Source organism: Aulonocara stuartgranti (genome assembly GCF_965226115.1).
Source record: "Aulonocara stuartgranti genome assembly, chromosome: 5".
NCBI classification, from domain to species: domain Eukaryota; kingdom Metazoa; phylum Chordata; class Actinopteri; order Cichliformes; family Cichlidae; genus Aulonocara; species Aulonocara stuartgranti.
In genome coordinates, this window is record NC_138943.1 from 27,112,443 (window position 1) to 27,134,450 (window position 22,008).

Sequence of the window (22,008 nt, forward strand, 5' to 3'; positions counted from 1 at the left end):
AAATTAAGGTGTAGCTGACTTCTTCACTGACTTGAGTTTAGGGTAATTTCTTGTAATTGATGCTATTTATTTGCAGTTGTGTGTTTTTTGTTTACTTTCACATGTGGGAAATAATTCATACACAGACTGAAGCTTTTTATTTGTTGTTATGATGATTGTGAACAGGTTCCATTTAGATTTTAATAGTGTTAAAGTTCTGTGTATAGTACAACATATCAAAAAAAAAAAAAATAAATATTAGATATCTCAACTTTGATGGTGCCGTGTGACTCTGTAATATCCAGTTATATTCTTTAACTTCTTTAGACTCTGGTAGTTTTCCCTGCAGGAGATGAAACAAACAGCTACTGGCTGGAAGAGTTTCCTTGCCTTCCCTGCAGAGACTCTGCTGGTAATGGGTGATTGCCTACTGAAGTATATGACATTACGTCCAAGGTGGGCAAGGTGGGGAGGGAGGGAACAATAGATTGATGGAGTAGTGAGTGCAGGGGGTTGGGCATTTGTGATTAGCTTTGAGTTGATCCCTCTGGAGCAGATGGTGAATGGTGGCTTACCTAGATGCCTTGAATCCCAGGAGTTAACGGTAGCATGTGTCCATTTGGAAGGAGTAACACCGAAGTTGAGGAAGGAAGAAAGAAAGCCTCATGAGAAAAGACTTCAGGAAGACAGGTAAGGAACATTTTCTGTTAGTGACTGACTTTGTGTTCGGAAATGTCACTGTGAACAGAGAAGGGCTCCTTATCGAAGGAATTCCTGGTTAAGATTCATATACTGGTTAGTAGGTGATGATGAATACCTCATTTTCATCCATCTAGAAACTTGTATGGTATTTGTAAAACCTGTGGTGAATAGGGTGATTACTGTCCCCTTATCTGTTCTGCCTTACACTGCTGGCCCTATCAAAGACTTTATTTAAACACAAAATATTATAATAGATATAATGTGCAAATGTCTTGTGTCACCCCTCATTTCTTTATATCTAACATGTGGAAACATAAATGGAAATACGGTTTAAAAGGCAAAAACAGTTTATACAATTCTAACCAGCTTGAAAGTTAATATTTGGTATGACCACCTTTATTCTTCAATACAGCCTGAATTCTCTTCTTCAGGCTTCTTCTTTGAGTTATCTTCAGGAATAGTTCTCCAGGCCTAGAAGTGCAATCAAAGCTCTTTTTGGATGTTGTTAATATTGAGGTCAAAGCTCTGGGGAAACCAATCCATGATTAATAGTGAGCCATTTTGTGTTTTTCTTTCCAGGTATGCTTTTACTGCATTGGGAGTATGTTTGGGATCATTCTCATAATGCTTTTCAAATGGTATTGCATGGTGGATCAAAATCTGATGACACTTTTCGGCACTGATAATTCCATCAGTTTTGACAAGAGCCCGAAAGCATGACAGAGCCTCCACCATTTAAGCTGTAGGCTTGTTGTACCTCTTACAGGTAGAAATCTGTACATATTAATGATGATTTGAACCAAAAATTTACAATTGCCACTGATTTTGCTCACAGTTCTTGTATAATTTGGCACACCTCAGCCTTTTCTCCCCATCCCTGGATTCTAAATTGCTTCTTGACACCCATCCTTCCACTGTTGAGGATTCAGTGAACAGTAGGCCAACTGATGCGTCTCTTGAGTTCTGTGTCAGGTGGATTTAGTGGATCTTGTGTGTGTGAATGTGAGAGTGAATGAATAATGGAATTGTAAAGCGCTTTGGGTGCCTTGAAAAGCGCTATATAAATCCAATCCATTATTATTATTATTATCTTATCTCTTAAGAACATGACTTCCAAATAGCGTTCATCTGCTCTAGATAGTTTTTAGGCCTTCCACTTTTCCTCCACTTGTTCAATTTGTATGTTAGTGTTAAGTGGCTTAGCTCTTAAAATAATCAGGTACAAGGACTGGTTTCAGTATAAGTAAAAACAAGCCCCTGTCTAACGATCTTCAGAAAGCATGAAGAATTATTGCTAAAGACCACTTTAAATAAAAATTCCAAGAACGTCTGGCTTCGTGGAAGCAATAAATGAAGGGTGGCTCCAGACTTTTGTACAGCACTGAAGGAAGTCTGGTCTCTTATGAAGTCTAACATTAACCATCCTCCCTAGCCTGAGATCACAACTGGATGCCACATCATGTTGCAGAGCACAGCTGCCATTGCACTGCTGCTTTGCGTGCAGTCTCTGCATGGCTCCGCTCTCCCTGCCGTGTCGTCCTATGAGTTCACTGCCTATAGGATGCAACAGTACAACCTGGGACAGCATAAGTATGGTAAGTTCAGACACACCTATATATTATAAAAAAAGAAAAATGACAAATCTGTAGCATAAAATTGCTTCTAAATTTAAAGTCTTGCTTGTTTTTTGTTTGACCTTAAATGTGCCACATGATGCATATTCAAGCTTTGGTGCTGAAAGGATATTTTGAAATCAGTATGTTCCAGGAAGAGAGTTTGTCTGTGCTAAACTCAAATTATAGTTTAACCTGGGTGCTCATGAAACCACTACAAATCTGGTAACCAATTTTAGAGCATTTTATAGGAATATAGGAAAAACTGGATAATTATATAGAACCTATTCTGAGCATAAATTATGTTTCAAATTCTAAGGAAACCATTTTCAGTGTATTTTTTTTAAAATGTGCAGATTAGCTGGAAAGCCGAGGCAAGGTCTTCCAACAGGATTTTTTTTAACCTAAAAATTACAGCTGACTGAGGGAACTAATATTTCTTGACCACTGAGAGCTTGTGGTCACTGCCACTGGAAACAGATTGGTTTGCTAAAGGCTTTTTTTCTGTGTAAAAAAACAGGAAGAGGAAGCTGCGTTTAAAGTAGAGTTTCTATGTTGCCCAAGTTGGTATTTATGTATCATTTGCCTTCTCTTGTCTCGTCCGCCGAGGCTGTCGTGGAGCCATTGTTGTTGCGGAGGCACGCTCAGCAGAAGAGCCGTCGTTAACCCGCCGCTGTGTGATAATGAAGGTGGAAGACTTCACTACAGAAAAATACTCCGAGGCCCAACGACAAAATGCAGCTGCCATCCTGATCCTGCTGCCCCAAAATATCTCCAGTATCCCTCACAATGCAGTAGAGGTATTATAATACTTAAAAGCATTCATTCTGTTATTGACACATCACTCAATTACTAAGGAAATCAGAAGAAAACAGGATTATAAGGAAGATATTAAGAATCTCTTAATCAAGATTACAATTGTTTCTCTGCCCTTTGGTTGAAGTAAAGCATTTTGTCTCTCAGTCATTTATGGTGAGTGAAAGCGAGACCTTGCTTAAGGAGACCCTCATGCCAGTGTATGTGGCACCTGAGGATGAACAGCTGCTCTGCATGTATGAGGAGGTGAAACAGGCTGCAGCCACCCGGACATCATCCATTTTTGTCAGAGGTAAGTGATACAACAACGAGATACATGCAAATGCTTAATGGTGGTTGTTTGGACTAATGCCCGGGGAAAACTAAAAAGAAAGTTATGGTATGGTATTACTAACGGTTCTGGTGCATTTCTTCTTTTGTTGACAGTCCTCCGCAGTATGGTCACGGCTACAGCTTTTCAGATTTTAGTGATCAACAATGCCCCAATTAAGGCCACCACTGACAATGCTATAATCACACTGGAGGTGCGTTTGGGACCCAATAATTCCCCATAGAGGAATAAAATTGATTAGATCATCCAATATCAGTTAAATAATTTTCAATCTGCTTGCAAATGCACTTTGGTTCTGTGATATATGCCTGGGGATGTTTATTTCAGGGAGTTCTTCTAGGAGCAGTAGAGGATGCACCCACTATAGTCATCGCAGCCCACTATGACTCTTATGGGCTTGCCCCTGTGAGTCAAATCGTAAAACACCTCTAAAATTAGGTGTAAATTTTAGCAGATAGAGTATCAGACTGTGCTCGAACCATAAATGGATATGTGCTTGTGTGCATTTTACAGTGGTTGTCTTATGGAGCAGACTCAAATGCCGGTGGTGTCACAATCCTAATTGAGTTGGCCCGTCTCTTCCAAAAACTCTACAGTAGTCCCAGAACCAGACCACAGTAAGTTCCAATTCATTGTAAGATTACAAAGCAAAGGCAAAGTTAATAAATGTCTCTACAAAGCAGATGAACACGCAGCAATTCCAATGAATTTTCCCGCTGTGCCTGTCTTTGAACAAGATAATATGCTGCTGGATAAAGATACTGTATTCTGTATGGAGGAAGTATACACTGAAAAGTAAAACAGGAAAGGAAAATTAGGGCCTCGTTACTCACTACTCAGGGACCACACCTATCTTCAAACTTAGCTTTCATTGTAACCTCAGCTGGACTGTGAAAGCTTTTGTAATTGCATGGCTCTAATGATGTTGCTTTGAGTGACTGATAGTGATCGGAAATACCCTTGAGGAAAACTAACAGCCAGTGCAGGTCAGTTATAGTTAATAAGTTAAGCTGTTGAATAATTTTGTTTTTTTTGTGTGTGTATGTGTGTGTTTTAGATTTAATTTAATGTTCTCCTTGACCGGAGGAGGAAAATACAATTTCCTTGGAACAAAGAGGTGGATTGAAGAGAATTTGGACCACGCTGGTGAGTTTTCAGCTTTGCCACTCACTGAACATGAGTGGGCTGTGTGCTGTATGTGCTAATGTGAATTAAAACACAAAATGTCAGGTTTTTAAAGCTAAATATTTTCCATCCAGAGTCCAGCCTTCTCCATGACAATGTGGCATTTGTCCTGTGCTTGGATACACTGGCCAACGGCGATGAGCTGTACATGCACGTCTCCCGCCCTCCTAAACCCGACACGCCAATGCAGTCTTTCATCCAACAACTGGAGGAGGTAACCAGCGGAGCTGTTTCTACACGTGCAAGAAAAGCAACCAGATCTCATCAGTCTTAGTCATTTGTGCAAATATCTTATTTAATTGCCCTCCAGGTGGTTTCCTCCAGATTTCCCTGGGTGAAGGTGGGGTTGGTTCATAAAAAGATCAATCTTGTGGAGTCTACTGTAGCCTGGGAGCATGAGCGCTACAGCCTACGCAGGATCCTGGGCTTCACTCTGTCTCATCTGGAAGATCCTAAATCTGAACTTCGTGGCTCTATGCTAGACACCATGCAAGTTTTGTTTATGGATATTATTATTAGTAGTATTTGAGAGCATTGAGGCCCAGGTTGTTTGTCCCTGTACACCACAATAGTGTATTTTAAGTAAAAGAATTAATGTGTGAATAAAGTCAGCTTTTCAGCTTTTACAAAAGGTTTACACCGACAGACATTTATTTATATATCCAGTCCTTCAGTTTCAGAGGCTCAAAATTAATTAGACAATACACTGACAAGCAGTCTCATAGCCAGCTGAGGACTGTTCCCTTGCATTTCATGACTAATGAAGCAGATATAATATCTCAGTTTGACTCAAAGCGTTCAATTTGTTTTATAGTGTTTCACTGTAATTTTTAATATAAGACTCAGAGCGGAGGTGAGGGGAGCCATCATTAGGCTGAAAAATTCAGAACTAACTATCATAGAGAGAACGCAAGTATATTCTTAAAAAGGCGTGGGTCTGTGGTTTGGTTAGACCAAAAAAGGCAGCTAAAGTACATGATCACAGAATTATTTCCATGGTTAAGACAACTTCACAATATCTAACCAAGTCAAGAACCCTTTTGAGGAGATAGATCATGGATCAATCCACAATCTAAAGAAGCCTTTGGGATGGAAGTACAGAGGGTGAAAATCATTGGTTATAATAAAGAAAAGGGAGGCCAGATTACTCTTTGTCAGAAAACATCTGAAACATCTGAGCCTACCCAGTTGTGTGGGAAAAAAGTCTTTTGACAGATGAATGAAAGTCGAACTTGTCCCAGAATTATGGGAAGAGAGAAGTGCAGAGATGGATAGAAACAGCTCGTAATCTGAAGCATCTGTTAAACATTGTGGAGTCAATGTTATAGCATAGGCACGTGTGGGAGACGTTGGGACTGGGTCACTATTGTTTATTGATGATGTGACTGCTTATGTAAGCAGCAGGATGAATTTGGAAGTGTACAGGGCTATACTCTCTACTTAGATTCAGCCAAATGCTGCAAAACTCATTGTTCACAGTTCAGCTAGGCAGATTTTTATCATGTAAAACCCTCTGAATCAACGTTGAAAGCCTGCACTTCAAACACGTCTTGATTGTTTGATTTAAAATCCACCGCGGTGGTGTACGTAAGCAAAAATACAAAACTGTGTTTTTGTCCAACAGATTGTTGAGTCAAGTGTATTTTCACAGGGCATTAAAAGATATTTACTCATGTGACTATCACCTCTAGGTCAAAAGTGGATTTCCGGAAACTTAAGCGAAATGGCATCATCATAGCAGAAGCGCTGGCCCGCTACATGTACAATCTCTCTGACAAGGTGACTGAATGCATGAAAACACAGCATACTGAAAATATAATAAAAAATTTTCATTACGTCAGCATTGCTTTAAAATAGCCATGTTAATGTGTCATAACTGTGTGTTTATTTTTCACAAGGGTTCACCAAAGGATGTGCAAGTTTTCAAGGGCCAGCTGGTAAGTTCCCAGTTATTTTGATTGGTATGTACAGAGAAGTGCTGACCTCTGGTGTTAGTTTAGAGACATGACACAGTGTTTGAGTCTTTCAGCAGCTTATTCCTCATGATCATCTGAAGGTTAGGGATGGATCACTGAGGTTATTTATTCAAACATGTTTTAATGTCATTTCTTAAAGATTTATATCTACATGTAACTGAAAAAGTCTAAACAGAGTCTATTTTTTAAATCATAAGAACTGATGCATGCAGAGTAGAAGCTGAGTTTTGTGTGATTTCTTTTTTCCCCTCTGCAAAACCCACATCCAAATCTGTAATTCAGGACATTCAGGACAGTCGTATCTCCAGTTTGATGTCCTTCCTGACATCAGTCCCTCGGGCTACTCAGCTGCTGGATAAGGAACCCAGTCATATCTTGCTGGTCAACTCACTGGAGCACGAATTCAAGCGCTATCTGCAGCAAGTCCACAGACACACCTTCCGACAGGACAAGAGGTAAAAAAATACAGCTATCTGAGTAGAAAGAACATCTTTTCAATCCAATCGGTCATACCACGACAACAATAATAATGATCAACAACATTTCTTCCTGCAGGGATCCTGATATTACCTTCTTTGATCAAATGAGCCAACCAATAGTCATGTACAGGTAGATATTGGTATTATTATATCTGTTTTTAAATTTTAGTGTATATGTTAAATTTAATAAGCCATTAAAACTCTAATGTGCATTTTTTAATTCAGAGTGAAGCCTGCAGCCTTTGATCTGTTCCTGGGAGGCTGCATTGCTGCTTACCTGGGTATTGTTTACTACGCAATCCAGGTGTGTTAATGCACTCTTTGACGTCCATATTATATTATCTAATCATACTGTATTCCATATTTCCATGTAACTACACTGTTTACAAGGAACTGTAGACAGTGCAGCTACAGCACTGTTTATTCGTCATTCTGCGTAGTCTAAAAGCACTACCAGTTTAAAATAACCTATTCTTTCTCTTTTAACAGAATTTCGGTTTTCTCTACACAAAACTAAAAGCAGCAGTTAAAACTAAGCACCACTGAATCCACTACGACTACGACCACCGACTCCATGACAAGCGCTTTGAAGTCAGCTCTGCACATGTTGGACATTTGCCGGGTGTGCAGCAGGAAGCCTCTTTGCATGATCACATGCATCTCATATAAAGTGGGAATTTACTTTGAAATGTAAATTTTTTGTTTGTTTGTTTGTTTTTTAAAAAAAAGATGTTTGTACCTTTCATTACACTTGAAGTCACTTAACTGTGAAAATTACTTACATTAACAGGCTCCGAGTGTGCCGTTTGAAACAAAATGAAACGAAATAAAGAAGTTGTTTCAAGCTGTATGAAAACTGTATCAAAGCTGGGAACGCACAGCCCTGGATCTGATTTGAGCTCCTGTGAAGGACACTCCTGCCAGATCATTACTATGATTCCCCATATCCTCTGCTCTGCATCTGTTCGCGTGGATTTGACTGGGCTTAACATGGCTGTCAAGCGAGGCCCCAACCGCTTCACTAGATGAACAGCCAGTTCCTGTCACAGATAAGTCAGTGAGAGCGCTGGAGACACAAAGGCACCCTACAGCGCTTGGTAAATTATTAATGCTTATGTGGCAAGCTGACAGTGAACAGAGGTGACACTGGGTGGTGGTGGTTGTGGTGGTGGTGAAGATTTTTAGAAGCCCCATTTCTCTGCTGTTTCACTCCTTTTCTGCTGATCTGATAGCGCTGAGTTTATTTTAACTACGAGGCAGCCGAACGGCCAGAAGTGTTGGAGATTGGTGTTGGCTTATTTGTAAAGGCCCCTGGGAGGGAAATAGGTCATGGGCTGTGACCCCAGGTATGTGTGTCTCTGCAGGGGGCTTGCAGCTAAGGAGGATTAGTGGCCGAGTGCTCAGGTAGCACAAAGAGTTTTTCTGCTTCAGCAAGGATGCCCTTAATCTGCTTTCCTTCCAACAGAGTACATTAATCAGAATAGCTCCAGGTTAAACAAAAAGTTTTATCAGTTTGGAGGTTGACAGGGTTTCATGCAGAATTTATAACTACTGATGCAAGAGAAATGTCATGTTGTTATATAAATATAGAATAAATAATATATAAATATGACAGTGAAATAGGTGGTATTCACACTCCAGGAATAATAAACCCCCATAAATATTAGACAATATTTCCAAACAAACAAACAAACAAACAAACACACAGACAAAGGTAATACAAAGAGGAGGTACACTGTTTTTGGGGAAGGGGTGGAGTTAGCAGGTGTCAGGGGGAGGTGAGTGATGCTACATGCTCCATTCAGGCAGGCTGATCTGGATGTAAGCCGTGGAAAAGTAAGTAAGGCAGTCAGTGAAGATGGTTCCCCAACTATACATCACAGTGTACAATGAACAGTTCAGATCTCCAGGCACAGTGAAAAGAGCTCAACTTCGACCGACCTCTGCCCACCGTAGGAACAACCCTCAGCCCCGGGCGGTAAGACACACAGCTTTCAATACTGCCTACGTGATCTGTGTGAATGAAAGGCCGGAGTGACTGTTGGAAATTTTGGAATTTCTTTATTCTTTTTTTCAAATTTGTCTCCAAAATTAGAAGTTATACTATATCACCCTGGGTGATTCAGAAAATATGAAAAATATAGCTCATTTCAGGCAGACAGGATTATCTGAGGCAATTATACCTACTGCTCTATGCATTGTATTTTGTTTGGCTATATTAAAAAAAAGTGTCCTACTAATTGACTGGTTGGGCACATTTTTCTGTGAATCATAACAGCTGTATCCTACTATTATGCAGGAATTTCTCCGTGCTTATTTATTCATGCAAGGATGAATAGAGTTAAGAAAATTTACATGTATGTGTCCCATTTGTTCTTTGCCTCCCAAGGACTTTCTGTTTCCCAGGAGCCTTCAGTCAAACAATAGGTCAACCCATGCACTTCTTCATCCCTTGCCCCCTGTGGACTTCAGCCGCCCTCTTTTCCCCCCTGTCAGACATTTTTCATTTCACGGTCCTGTTGCAACTTGTTCTGACAGCTATCTAAATACAACCGACAAAACACAACACATGCCCCCTGTCAACCCATCAACAGTACAAGCCATGCCCTCTGCTGATAAACTGCAGAAACTACAACTGACCGAGCCTTCCCCGAGCACTGACATCCACCTCAGCACTGCTTTGAAGAGCCCACAAAGGTAAATATATTCTGTATATTCCATCAACAGACCAGAGATAAATACTCAGTGATTTAGAGTGATTCTCTTTGCAGCAGACTTGGTTATCAAAAGCATGTTCATCCACATTCAACACAGCAGCTCAGGTAGGCAAATAACCTTTGGCCTGTTCTTATGGTCTCAGGGCTGATGAACATTATTGATTTATAACCTAGTAATTCTATTAAAAAACTTTTTTTTTCTTCTTTCGAACAGGCAAAATACAGCTGCTCCGCTTCAAACAAGAGCCCAAACTCCTGCAGCTCCTTGCAGCTTTGTACAGACAAAATACCAGAGGTGCTGTTCTAACAGCAGCCGGGATAACAGGTGATTATTTAGTCGAATGTGATATATTGAAATATATCCCCATTTTTGTTTTGGTGTATTTAATAATAGCTGCTGATAGTCCTTTTTCTCTCTTTTGGTTCCTCAGCAGTGGTTGCTACAGCTGCTTCCATGTAGTGAAGCCCTACCAAGCTGGACACTACATCATACACCCAGAGTTTGTGTCTGAAAGCCTTTATTAGGATTATTAGAGCTCTGGTTTCCAAGATGGTGACCCGAAGAGGTCCACGGAGAGCCTGAGGCTACTCTCCAGCAATTGTTAACTTTTCCTTAATTCTCTGTTAATTAACCCAGTGAGACAAGGTGTAAGAGTGAATCATGTAGAGTGTACAAGCGCAGCTGTTATCTCATTGTGTAATGCAAGGAAACTTTTGCAGTTAAGTGCTCAATCGGTACCAAAGATCTTCTCATGGGATGATTTTGAAGATCAAATGAGGCTCGGAGGCCCTAAGGTGCTGTACGTGAGTTTTTGTAATTTTAATCTTCTGAGGAAAACGTGTGTCAATTAAAAGGGAATCAGTACAATGATACAGTATGATGCCGTCTTCAACTACCAGAGCAAATGCAGTGAAAGAGTGTCACTATCGATGCAAATAAAGGAAGCATTACCCTCACTTTGCTAAGGATCAACTCCTCACTTCTGTATACACTGCACTTTTTTGGTGACTTTTAGGTTCATCGGGTTCTTTGTGAAGTATTGCGTAATTTGCATGCAACACTGTCACATGCGCAGCAGAATGAGAAAACACAGAGCGCTGCTTTTCTGCTGAACTACATTTCCCAGGCGTTTATGGACGTGTGCAGGGCGGAGACCCAGCAGCACGCTTTGATTCCTTTCACGGGCTGTTTGTGTGAACAGAAGCAAACAAGTTGTACTTTGAGTCGACGGGGGGACTGCTGCTGATCGGTAGGCAAAAAAACCCACAAAAATAAACTATAAATGTAATTTAAAATCTAACAAACCGAAGAGAAAAGGGCAACAAGTGTGAGCGAAAATTATAGTGCACATGGATTACGTGTTATTTTTCTTCTTTCTCGTACCACCTACTAAGGCGCAAAACCAACGACTGGTCTCTATACATCGACAGACACAGACATGCTTAGAAATGCGCTGTTGTTGTCTGTAGTGCACGATTTATGCAGTTAATAAGAGACAGATATATAAGCAAAAACTCCACAGCACACAACAGTCAATTTTGCACACACGCACGAGCTTAGATTTAGACTGATGGAGGGTTTCTTTCTCACACGGCTGCTCTGATTTGATCAGCACTTCACTGTTTGTTTTTCCTCCATGTGATGGTAGATAGTGAATCAGCTGAAATGGTGCATATGAGCCCTCTTGATAATACCTTAAACAAAAAAAATGCAGTGTAAAGCTTTTAGAAGAAGAACATGCTGTACTTGAAAACTTTGAGTTTGTTTGTGAGAAGCCGTTGAAACTGGAGCAGAAAGGATTGGCCACATTTTTATTTTTATTTTTTAAATTTTAGCTCCATAAAACTAAGCAAAAATCATTTGGTCTACACACACGTGCATATTTGTAAGAAATGGAAAGATGTCACTGTGGCCTCTTGCACAGTTTTCCAGGATTGTGTGGATGAAACAATTAGGTACTTCTTGGTGGAAAAAACCTATTAATGTTGACCAAAGTGTTGGTTTCAGCCTGATATGATCAATATCAAATCACAAACTGTCATAGGTTAACTTCTTAAACCCACCCTTGTAGTTTTCCATTACAATAAAGAAGAAATAACTCCTAGAAATGGTAAATGATCTTCTGACTTTCTTGGTAAATTTCCTAACTGGGTCCAGCAGCTTGATTGAATCTCAGAGCTACCAGCAGTTAGTTCTCTGTTAATTAATGATAGGCTTATGTTATCACTACTGCTGTTGGGGGAAATCTATACCAGGGCTGGTTGAACACAGAATCAGTCAATTAGATTGCTAATTAATAGCCAGCATTTGTTTATTATCGACCCCTGCTGCCAGGGCAGAGCATGAGCATCAAGTGTAGTTAGGACTAGTGAGCATGTAGCTGAGTTGGAGAGGACTGAACTCCGCTAGATCGGCTGTGCATTCTTATCAGATCTCCTCTGATTAGTTAAAGCCACAATAACTAACATCAGCCATTAATTAGTTTACCCATAAGAGTTTCTGCCTTCCCTTCGCTGGGAGGTGCACTACAAATGGATCTCTGTCTGTTTTCTTTTTGTTAGACTTGTTTACTCTGCTGTCAAACTTGCACCGAATGATGTGTGGGTTACTTGGAGTTTTGGTTTGTTGGGCTTGATAGAACACAATGTTTAGTATTCTTTACTTTCCTTCCTGACATTGGCAGAGGTTTAAGGCCCAAATCCCCTTTTCTGCTTCTGCGCCTCCTTACATACAAATGAGTATTCTTTCAATTTTGATCTCATAGGTTAGAATTACTGCTGGGAACATCTACTTATTTTTTTTATGGGTAATTGGCAGTAGATTTGTTTGGTTAAATCTCAAACACATCTTTAAAGTTTACATTCTGACAGCCTAATACCTTTAAGTGCTGTGAAATCACTTTGTTCAGCAATGCAGAGCATGTAAGACAACCCAGGAAATGTAGTGGAGGCGTTGAACTGACAGGGAAACAAGAAGGACTGAGAGCACCGATGGGGCTGGGGTTGTTTTCCTGGAGGTCCTTTGATAGTTTCATTGGTATATTCTGACTGTTTGCTACTGAAAGAAACATGAATGCACTAAAACACCTGCACATTTTTCTTATAAAGAATCAAAATAGTAATTGAAGTTTGATTTCCTCAAAATACTGTGTTAATATGAAATCTACAAATATTGCATCGTCACCAATTTTTTATTTTTTTTAAAAGACTGGTATATCGTTGTCATGGCAGGAAGAAAAACAGATGTGACAAGCTTCCAAGTGTCAAACAGAAGAGGTTTCCTGTAAAACATATTGATGATCTGTGGAAAAGCTACTTTGGGATTTGCACATTGAACAGCACAAACATGTACCAAGTGGTGCCAGGTGGAGCGGGGGGCACAATTACAGATGTTATCCCCAAGCAGAAACTCAGCAAGGACACTCGACCCTTAGTTGGAGCTGGAGTAATCGGGCTAGTGCTGGTGATTGCAGCTGTGACTGCGTGGTGTTACTACATAGCCTCTTTACGCAAAGCGGAACTGCTTAAGACTGAGCTGCTGGATCTGAATAAAGATGGCTACATCATCCGAAACCAGGGAGGGTCTATCGTTTTCAGAATGGATTTCAGGTTGGTATTTCAATTTATTTTATTTATTTTTTTGCTATTTAAGTTTCCATATACAGAAAAAATGAGACCTTTAGATATACAAATCCATTATTTTAAATATGTGCTGAACTTTTTGTCATTTAACAGAAATGTGAGATTTGTGTAAAGAGATAATGCTTATAGTTATTTTTGAATCTTGACAGGTCAGGGACCCTTGATTTAGACTCCTGCTCTAAAGAAGGTGAGATTCTGAGCTGCGTCCGCACCACAGACAGAAAACTGATTTTTTTCATTGAGACAGTACGGCCCAAGGATACTGTCCAATGCTACCGTGTGCGCTGGGAGGAAGTGGTTCCTGATATTCCCGTAGAGCATGCAATGACATACAAGTTTGCACACTGGTATGGAGGCGCAGTGTCAGCAGTTCAACACTGGCCTATTTCTATTTCTGGCCAACAGGCTCCAAAACCATTTGTTACTAGTGACATCTACTCGAATCGTGATGAGTTTGGTGGAATTTTAGAGAGTTACTGGATTTCATCTAATGCCACTGCCATCAAGATCAATAACTCTGTGCCCTTCCATTTGGGTTGGAATGACACAGAGAAGACCATGTACTTCCAAGCACGGTATAATGATAGTTCCTTTAAGCCAAACCCAGGGGAGATGCCATGTGCGGAACTTAGCTACAGAGTTTGTGTGGGATCGGATGTAACATCCATACACAAGTACATGGTCCGCAGATACTTCAACAAGCCAAACAAAGTGCCTGCCGAAGTTATGTTTCGCCATCCCAGTTGGTCAACATGGGCATTACATAAAACTGACATTGACCAAGAAAAGCTTTTGACATATGCTGCGAACATTCGCAAGTATAACTTCAATTGTAGCCAAATGGAACTGGATGATGGCTATTCCCGCCACTATGGGGACTTTGAGTTTGACCCAGTTAAGTTCCCCAATGCCTCTGCTATGTTTCATAAGCTGAAGTCAGATGATTTTATGGTGTCTCTCTGGATTCACCCTTTTGTTAATCATGATTCAGAAAACTTCCATACCTGTGTGGAGAGGGGATTGTTTGTCCGAGAACCTACAGGCCAACTGTCAGCCTTAGTGCGTTGGTGGAATGGCATTGGTGGCATCTTGGATTTCACAAACCCTGAAACCCGTGATTGGTTTGCCTCCCAGTTACGTTCACTGCGATCCAGGTATGGGGTGTCCTCTTTTAAATTTGAGGCAGGAGAGGCTAACTACTTACCATGGAAATTTAAGACTTTGGAATCCATTCGGGACCCGAGTATTTTCACAAGACGTTACACAGAAATGGCAAGCCTGTACAATGACCGAGCTGAGGCGCGCAGTGGTTACCAGTCCCAGAACATATCCTGCTTTTTCAGACCAATTGACAGAGACTCAGTTTGGGGGTATGAGTTGGGTCTCAAATCTGTTATTCCTGCAGTGCTTACCATCAGCATTCTGGGCTACCAGTTCATTTTACCAGATATGATTGGAGGGAATGCGCATGTGAACCGCACATATGGAAATCGTGGATTACCTGACCGAGAACTTTATATCCGCTGGTTGGAGCTGTCAGCCTTCATGCCCTCTATGCAGTTTTCTATTCCACCGTGGGAGTACGGCGATGATGTAGTTGAAATTGCTCGGAAATACACCGCCCTCCATGAAAGTCTTGTGGCACCAAGGGTCCTGGAGCTGGCCAGCGAGGTGCTGAGCACTGGGGACCCAATCATACGACCAGTGTGGTGGATTGCCACAGGTGATGAGACAGCCTATAAAATTGACTCCCAGTTCCTGATTGGGGATGACCTCATGGTAGCCCCAGTTTTAGAGCCTGGAAAGCAAGAGAGAGACATCTACCTCCCAGCTGGCCATTGGAGAAGCTACAAGGGGGAGAGATTTGATATCAAGGAACCATTGCACCTCACAGACTATCCTGTAGACCTGGATGAAATTGCCTATTTTCTTTGGGTGTAGCAGGAGGTAAATAACAGTCTTGATTATTTTACGCTCCGATTTGCTTGTGGGACAAGCTTCACAAGTCCTTTTATTGATGGATGGGTGGATGGATGTTATATGGACAGATTTGTGGGGGAAAAATGTTTTTTATTTCATTTTATAGAAATTAAAATTTTAACAGCACATTACTTTACAAATGTGAACATTGTCACTCAAAAACATTTAAAATCTCATCATCGCTGATTTTTTTTTCTCCCCAATTTGATTTAAACTAATAATTACAACATTGTCTTTAGTATTTTATGGTATAATGAATCATAGCTTAGTGTCATTTAAACTGAAATCGTATAACTTCTGGTGTCTGGCAGAATTAATCTTGTAAATGGTAAAATGTGATAGACACCGGTCTTTTATGTTTGTATGCTTGCAATATTAGCCAACAATGGCCACCATAAGCTACTTGTCTTACCAGATCTAGCAAGACTAATGTGCCAAACCACTTATTATTTTACAGTAACGAAGGTATGTTTTAAAACTCATTAGTTAAGCATATTTTTGTGTGTCTGTAAGATTTTTAAAACTATCTGTGCTGCTTTAAGCCACATACTTGAGACATTTGTTAAAAAGGGGATTTACTAACTGTGAAAGAAGTTAAGCTTAATTGCCAGTGAATGCTATAAAGTTGTTATTTGAGCCTCGCAGCACTTTGAATTTCAGCTTAAGCCAAACAGACTGTGGTGGGAGGACGACTGAAGGGGTGTCGTTATTGGATACTTCTCAGGAAGTTATCTTTAATGCTTCATTCATTAGAATCAGTGCTTGAGGTTTAATCATTGCAAAGTGCACAGCTCTCACTAATGCAACACCGAGTCATGTAAGTACTCTTAGACAAGAACGAGACTCCTTTTTATTAAGCTTTGAATGTTGTCCTTTCTGACTCAGGTAATGGTTTTCTCAGGCCGTCTGAAGTATCTCGCAGTTCTTTTAATGATCTTGGCTAAGCTTGTATGCAGCTAAAAAGGCAGTAATACTTTCATGTCTTATGCAGTGTTTGCCACGTCCAAAATAATAAGCAGTTCTGTAGCATTTTTTTGGTATAATTTAAAAAAATGAAAATGATAGGTGTTGTAAATTTAGTGTAATTTAATAATCACTTGTAATGCTACAATGATTTTATTTGTAATCTTGGTTTGTTTGATTAATTAAACGGCAGTGATGTGCCTGTTATTAATAACTATTTGCAAAGTGATTATTCGATTTTTTTTTTAAAAATGCATTTATCACAGCCCTATTTTAAAAGAAATGTCAATACAGAGTAAGGAGAATAAAAGAAGAGAATATTACTATTTGCTAATTACTTCAGGCCCATATTTAATTGGAGGTGGTAGAATGACACTTCTTTAAACTAACTGGACCAAAAACATTGTTATTGTATCAGTTAATGCACATTATCTCTGCTATTCAAGGAAGAAAAAAAATATTAAGCAAGATCCACACACATCACTACTTTTTTTCATTTAAAATGAATGAAGACAAGTGAAACCTGTCCTGTGTTCTTGCCAGTCAAAATTGTACTCATTTGCCTATTAGCAGGGCACAGTTTAAATGACATTTTACTCAATGCTGAACACTGCACACAGTTTTCTGGGCAATGTATGGCTTTTATTTTTATTTTATTAATATTATTTTAAGGGAAGACCTTGGCTATTTCAGTAAGATCATGGAGAGTCCTGGTGCTAAACTGGCCTGCCTATACTGGAGACCAAGGTTTTGAGCAGCTGAAATTATGTGTCAGGGGAAAACAAAGACAAAACATTTTGCTTTTAATTTGCATCACCATTTGGTCTTCTGAGTTCAAGAAACGGTGTTGATAAAAGAAGTTGCTTAAAACTATTGCTCAACTGTTAATTTAAAAAAAGATGTATACAACTCACAAGGTGCAATTTTATATAAATGTATCTTGCAGTTATATAAATATTACACAACATCTGAACTTTTCTGGAAATGGGAATGTATTGATTGTGAGGTAATATTTGTGATGTGTAAATGGGTTGAAGTGTAACGTTAATGTTGCAGAACACGATGTCTTTGCTCCTCAGGCTTTTCTATCATTTTTTTCACTATGTAGCTACAAATGTCCATTTATTTATTTTTTTCCCCCAACACCGTTATAGATCAAAGTACAGTATGTAATATCATGTATGCTATTATCAAGAGGTGCAACAGATATTGATCTTCTCGTCAAACTAGAATACGTTAAGTAACATATTCCTCTGACTGGCATATCAAAGGCTATCCAAGAACCCAACCGTGTTATTGGTTTTGTCTGTTTCATTGTCATTTGTTTTAAATTTTGACATAAATTCAAAATCCTTTTAAAATTGAATAAATGGATAAATCAACTTTAATGATGTCCCTTTTTGACTTCCTGTGGATTAATTTAAATATTCTCATGGTTTCTGTTTTTGACCTATTGTGGGTTCATGCTGAACTTTTGCCATTTGAAATGTAGCTTCTATGTTGACATCCACTGAATTTTGTTTTTGCCTTTTGACATCACAGCTGTTCTACCTATTTATAGCTGTTCTCACTTAGCATCTGGGCCAAGCCAATCTCTAAGGCTATTTCTGTCTAAGACCATCTTGCCACATAACAAGACTGAAAGCTGAATCTTTGACTGAAGGTTTCTTCTTCCCCAATGTGAAAGGGCAGCATATCCAATGCCAGTTTGTATGAATGTACAGCACTGTGTAAAAGTCTTGAGCCATCCCTTATTTATTTATATTTTGCTTCCAAGGAGTCAGACTTGGTTTCAGTCCAGTCCTTGTGACTGTTTTTCACTGGAATATATTTTTGTTTGTTAAGCCACTTGATTCTTATAATTCTGACTTATAATCATTCAAGCACAAAAAAACACATAACTCAAGGGATGCACCAGTGTTCACTACACAGACAACTTGGCACGAACCGAAAAACAAAACCTTTTTCTAAATTGTATCTTTAGGCACTTTGTTGCTACAGCTTGTTGCAGAAAAACAGAATTTGTTGAATGTATGAAAAATGCCAAAGATAACACAGGCTGACAGGCATAAAATACATTTTTTGCAACAAGAAAAAAAGAAGCAACTGGCCTAAAAAATTACAGCAGAGTGTCTAAAAATCATGTTCTTAAGAAATAGGAAAAGAATCCAGACCTTACACACGACATGAGATGCATCTGGCCTTTCAATTGATCCATCTACTTTTTTCTGAAGGCTCATCAGAAATGGTCTCAGTTTAAAGGGGGTTGTCAAGAACCCATCCTTAAGCAAGTGGAACACAGAGAAAAGGCCGAGGCATGGTAAATTACACAAAAACTGGGATGAAAACCAGGGGCAGCGAGTCTGATGCACTGATGGATCACAATATGAAATTTTCAGTTCAAATTGTCAGAATGTATGGAGTAGGTCAGAAGATGTACAGCAGTTAGTGTCTGCAGAGCAACAACAGAACAACTGCTCTGTCATGGTTTTGGACTGCAGTTCATCCAGTGGTCTCAGGATCTTGGCAAAACTGATGCAGAAAAGCACTGCCAGATTTTGATCCACCATGCAACACCATCTGGAAGGTATCTAATTGGCAGCAGCTAAAAACTTGACAATGATCCCAAACACACTGACAGTACAGTAAAAGCATACCTGGATAGATAAATTGTCCTCCCTAGAGCCCAAACATCAACATTTTGACGCAGTGTGGAATAATTTTGACATAAAACAGAACAAAAGGCAGCCGACATCCAAAGAAGAGCTTTGAATGTCCTTCGAGAAGTATGGAGAACTATTTCTGAAGACTGCTTACCAGAAAGTTTAGCTGAAAGAGTTCAGGCTGTGTTGAAGAAAGGTGGTGCAAACTTGCACATTAATGCTTTAAAGAATCCAGGCTTGTCATATTTTGTGCTTGAAGACCTTTTGCATGAAAAAAAAAAAAATCAATATTAAATTGTTAGATATACCTGACAGTTGTTTTTAATCCCCCAACAATGCCCGTCTGACTTTTTACACACACAATAAATAAAATCTTAAGGATACAAGCATGGAAGAAAAATAATGTGAAATTTAGGTCAGTAAGCTGACCATGCAATCAGCAAGCCAGTAACAACCTATAACCTCTTTTAAGTCTGCAATACATGAAAACTAATGTGCTGATCAGTTCAATATTGAAAGAGACACCCTTGAGGGACTTTTCCAACTTTTTGAAACCTGCTCATCATGGGGCAATAATGACAAGGTGATGAAACCATTCTGCGGGTTATTTGGAGGCTGTGTTCAGATCAATAAATCATCAGGTGGTTCATGATGTGAGGCCAGAGAGCAAGTGATATAAAAGTGTATGACTAGACACCAAGAATAAGAAAGATAAACTTACTACACTGTGAGATAGAAGCCACAATATTTATTACAATTACGGCATAAAACACGACTGCTCTTTCTGAGTTCAAACAGTCTGGCATCTCCATTCCTCATAGCTAGAGTCGATCTTTCATATGTTTTGGGAATTTATTCCATTTCACAACAGCGGGATATGCTTCAGAACTACTTCGCTTTATTTGCCAATGTCTCATCTGTCTTCAAAATTGATCTGGACTTGCAGCCTGTGCAGGGAGGACATACATTCATTGATTAGCTGTCTGTGCGCTCCCCGGATCAATATTATTTGTCAGTGTTCTTTCTACAATCATATTGTTTGGCTGTGCCTATCTTTTCATAGACTGAACAATAATTTATGTAAGATCTTTAGGAGCTTTAGGACCATCTGAGAGATTTCTGGGAGAAAGGTTGGAAAAGGATTAGAAGTGGAGATGCTTGTATGCAGAAGAAATACCAGTTTAATGAATTATCTTAAGACTTAGTTCAGTGTATGGAAACATACCTTTTAAGGTTTCCAAAAGCTGTGTGTTTATATATTTTTAAAGATACTTAAATGTTGTTGTTCACTGTATTTTAATGTGTTAAAAACAAAAGGAAAAAGATTTAAATAAAACAAGCTCTCTTAAGAGCTTTTAATCAAGTTTCTTCCGACAGTAAAAACGAACCTAGACGTGAAGACTGTTTAGGCCATGTGCTGCTGCGGTTGTCCAGAAGGGTGCAGTGTAGCTTCACTGATGATACGTTTTGCTGACATGTCAGTGGACCATGGTCCAGATGTTGCACCTATACACACACACACACACACACACACACACACACACACACACACACACACACACACACACACAAGCGTTTGCACACATGAGCAGACGTGCGCGCACACATACAACGAGAAGGACACAAAACTGGCAGAGCCCTCCCCCTCTTCCTTCTCCACCTGTGAGCCCACCTGTGTGTCCATCTGCAGAGGAGAGACGCCAGTTGTTCTGGTTAGGAGCCAGTGTGTCTCAAGTACCTTCCCATATCCTCTATAAGACTTCAGTGTGTCTGCTCTCTGTCCTACGCAGCAAAGCGCATACTATTCATTATAGATTGCGCTCTGTATATTAAATCAAAAACATCTCTCTCACAGAAAAACCTAATACTTATAAAATGTTAGACATTCCTTGGCTTATTACATCCAGTTGTTGAGAAAATCTGGCAAAAAGGACATTACATGAAATACAATTAAGTTGGAAAATTGTCTTTTCCCCCAGAAATGTTTGCATATATTGTTGAAATATTATTATTCGACTTACTGTTAATTAACCACTACAAAAAAAAGTAATTAATGAATCGTATGTTTTATACATTTCTAAATAAGGTCACTCATTCACAAAAATAATTTTAAGTGAACGTACTTTGTCTGAATTATTGTCAGATCACCCATAGTAACCGAACTGTGGAGGTGACAGTGACAAATAAGCCTCACTTTTATTAAAAAAGCGTTCTGGCTCCTTGGAGCTAAATGTGGAATGAGCATTTATCGTAGATGACCACAGGGGAAATAAAACCTCATGGCCATCTCTTGTGTGAAGTGAGAATCTTTGTCCTTAACCCAAGATTTTCTCTCTGTAACTAGAATGACCTCGCATCTGGTGTTGCCACGGCTTGTCTGACAGGAATATGTCTGTCCTCGCTAGGTAACAAATGAACCCAACACCCCAGAGACTGGTCTCGCATCTGTTTATCTTTTTCACCTGTCTGTTCGATGCACTGCATCAGGCTGACACTCCTCTGCAGCCTTTGTCGATTTCAGAGCATGCCTCTGGCATTACAGGGACATAGTCAGTGCTGATAGCAAGATTTGTCAGCTTGAGGGTTGATGTGATAGTAGAGCACAGTGTGCAAGACCAATTATGTATTGAATAACTTTAATAAGTTAATATACTTCATGGCACTTCCTTTTTTTCTGCTTTCTTTGGGATTTGTGTTACGCACTGAATCAATAGCTGATAGACGAATAACCATTGATCATATAAAACAAACAACTGACAACACCTTTAGCTTCACAGTACTGATAAATAGCATTTTAGCAGTGTTCTGAAAAATACATTAAGCTCTTAATGGAATATTCCTATGTTTTAGTATACTGTAATAAATTATTGTGTAATATCTGTAAGAAAATAGTGACAGAATTGTCTAATTAAGGAGTTAGGTGAAGACAGCCGACAGGGCACCTCCTCTGTGCCTCGGTGGG

At 39.5% G+C, this 22,008-nt stretch overlaps 1 protein-coding gene across 8 annotated transcripts; it reads left to right on the forward strand.

The window, feature by feature from the left end:
• The first annotated feature begins 551 nt into the window (after positions 1 to 551).
• On the forward strand, positions 552 to 17,771 carry LOC309706600 (myogenesis-regulating glycosidase-like). Of its 8 annotated transcripts, XM_082533288.1 has the most exons (17): positions 552 to 669; positions 2,114 to 2,276; positions 2,904 to 3,094; positions 3,258 to 3,402; positions 3,537 to 3,634; positions 3,769 to 3,846; positions 3,955 to 4,058; positions 4,499 to 4,587; positions 4,701 to 4,840; positions 4,937 to 5,115; positions 6,318 to 6,405; positions 6,525 to 6,563; positions 6,885 to 7,057; positions 7,158 to 7,211; positions 7,307 to 7,385; positions 7,571 to 9,778; positions 9,856 to 9,904. In XM_082533288.1, exons 2-16 carry the CDS (start codon positions 2,141 to 2,143, stop codon positions 7,625 to 7,627), a joined length of 1,650 nt encoding a protein of 549 aa, XP_082389414.1. In that variant the 5' UTR covers positions 552 to 669; positions 2,114 to 2,140; the 3' UTR covers positions 7,628 to 9,778; positions 9,856 to 9,904. The 8 variants fall into 8 exon arrangements, with proteins under 8 accessions (XP_082389414.1, XP_082389409.1, XP_082389412.1 ...); XM_082533283.1 differs by lacking the exons at positions 552 to 669; positions 2,114 to 2,276; positions 2,904 to 3,094; ... (10 more) ...; positions 7,158 to 7,211; positions 7,307 to 7,385 and adding exons at positions 10,013 to 10,123; positions 10,230 to 11,048; positions 13,030 to 13,407; positions 13,590 to 17,771 and having other exon boundaries at positions 7,632 to 9,059; positions 9,471 to 9,778; positions 9,853 to 9,903; XM_082533286.1 differs by lacking the exons at positions 552 to 669; positions 2,114 to 2,276; positions 2,904 to 3,094; ... (10 more) ...; positions 7,158 to 7,211; positions 7,307 to 7,385 and adding exons at positions 10,013 to 10,123; positions 10,230 to 11,048; positions 13,030 to 13,407; positions 13,590 to 17,771 and having other exon boundaries at positions 7,632 to 8,178; positions 9,471 to 9,778; positions 9,853 to 9,903.
• Positions 17,772 to 22,008: the final 4,237 nt, after the last annotated feature.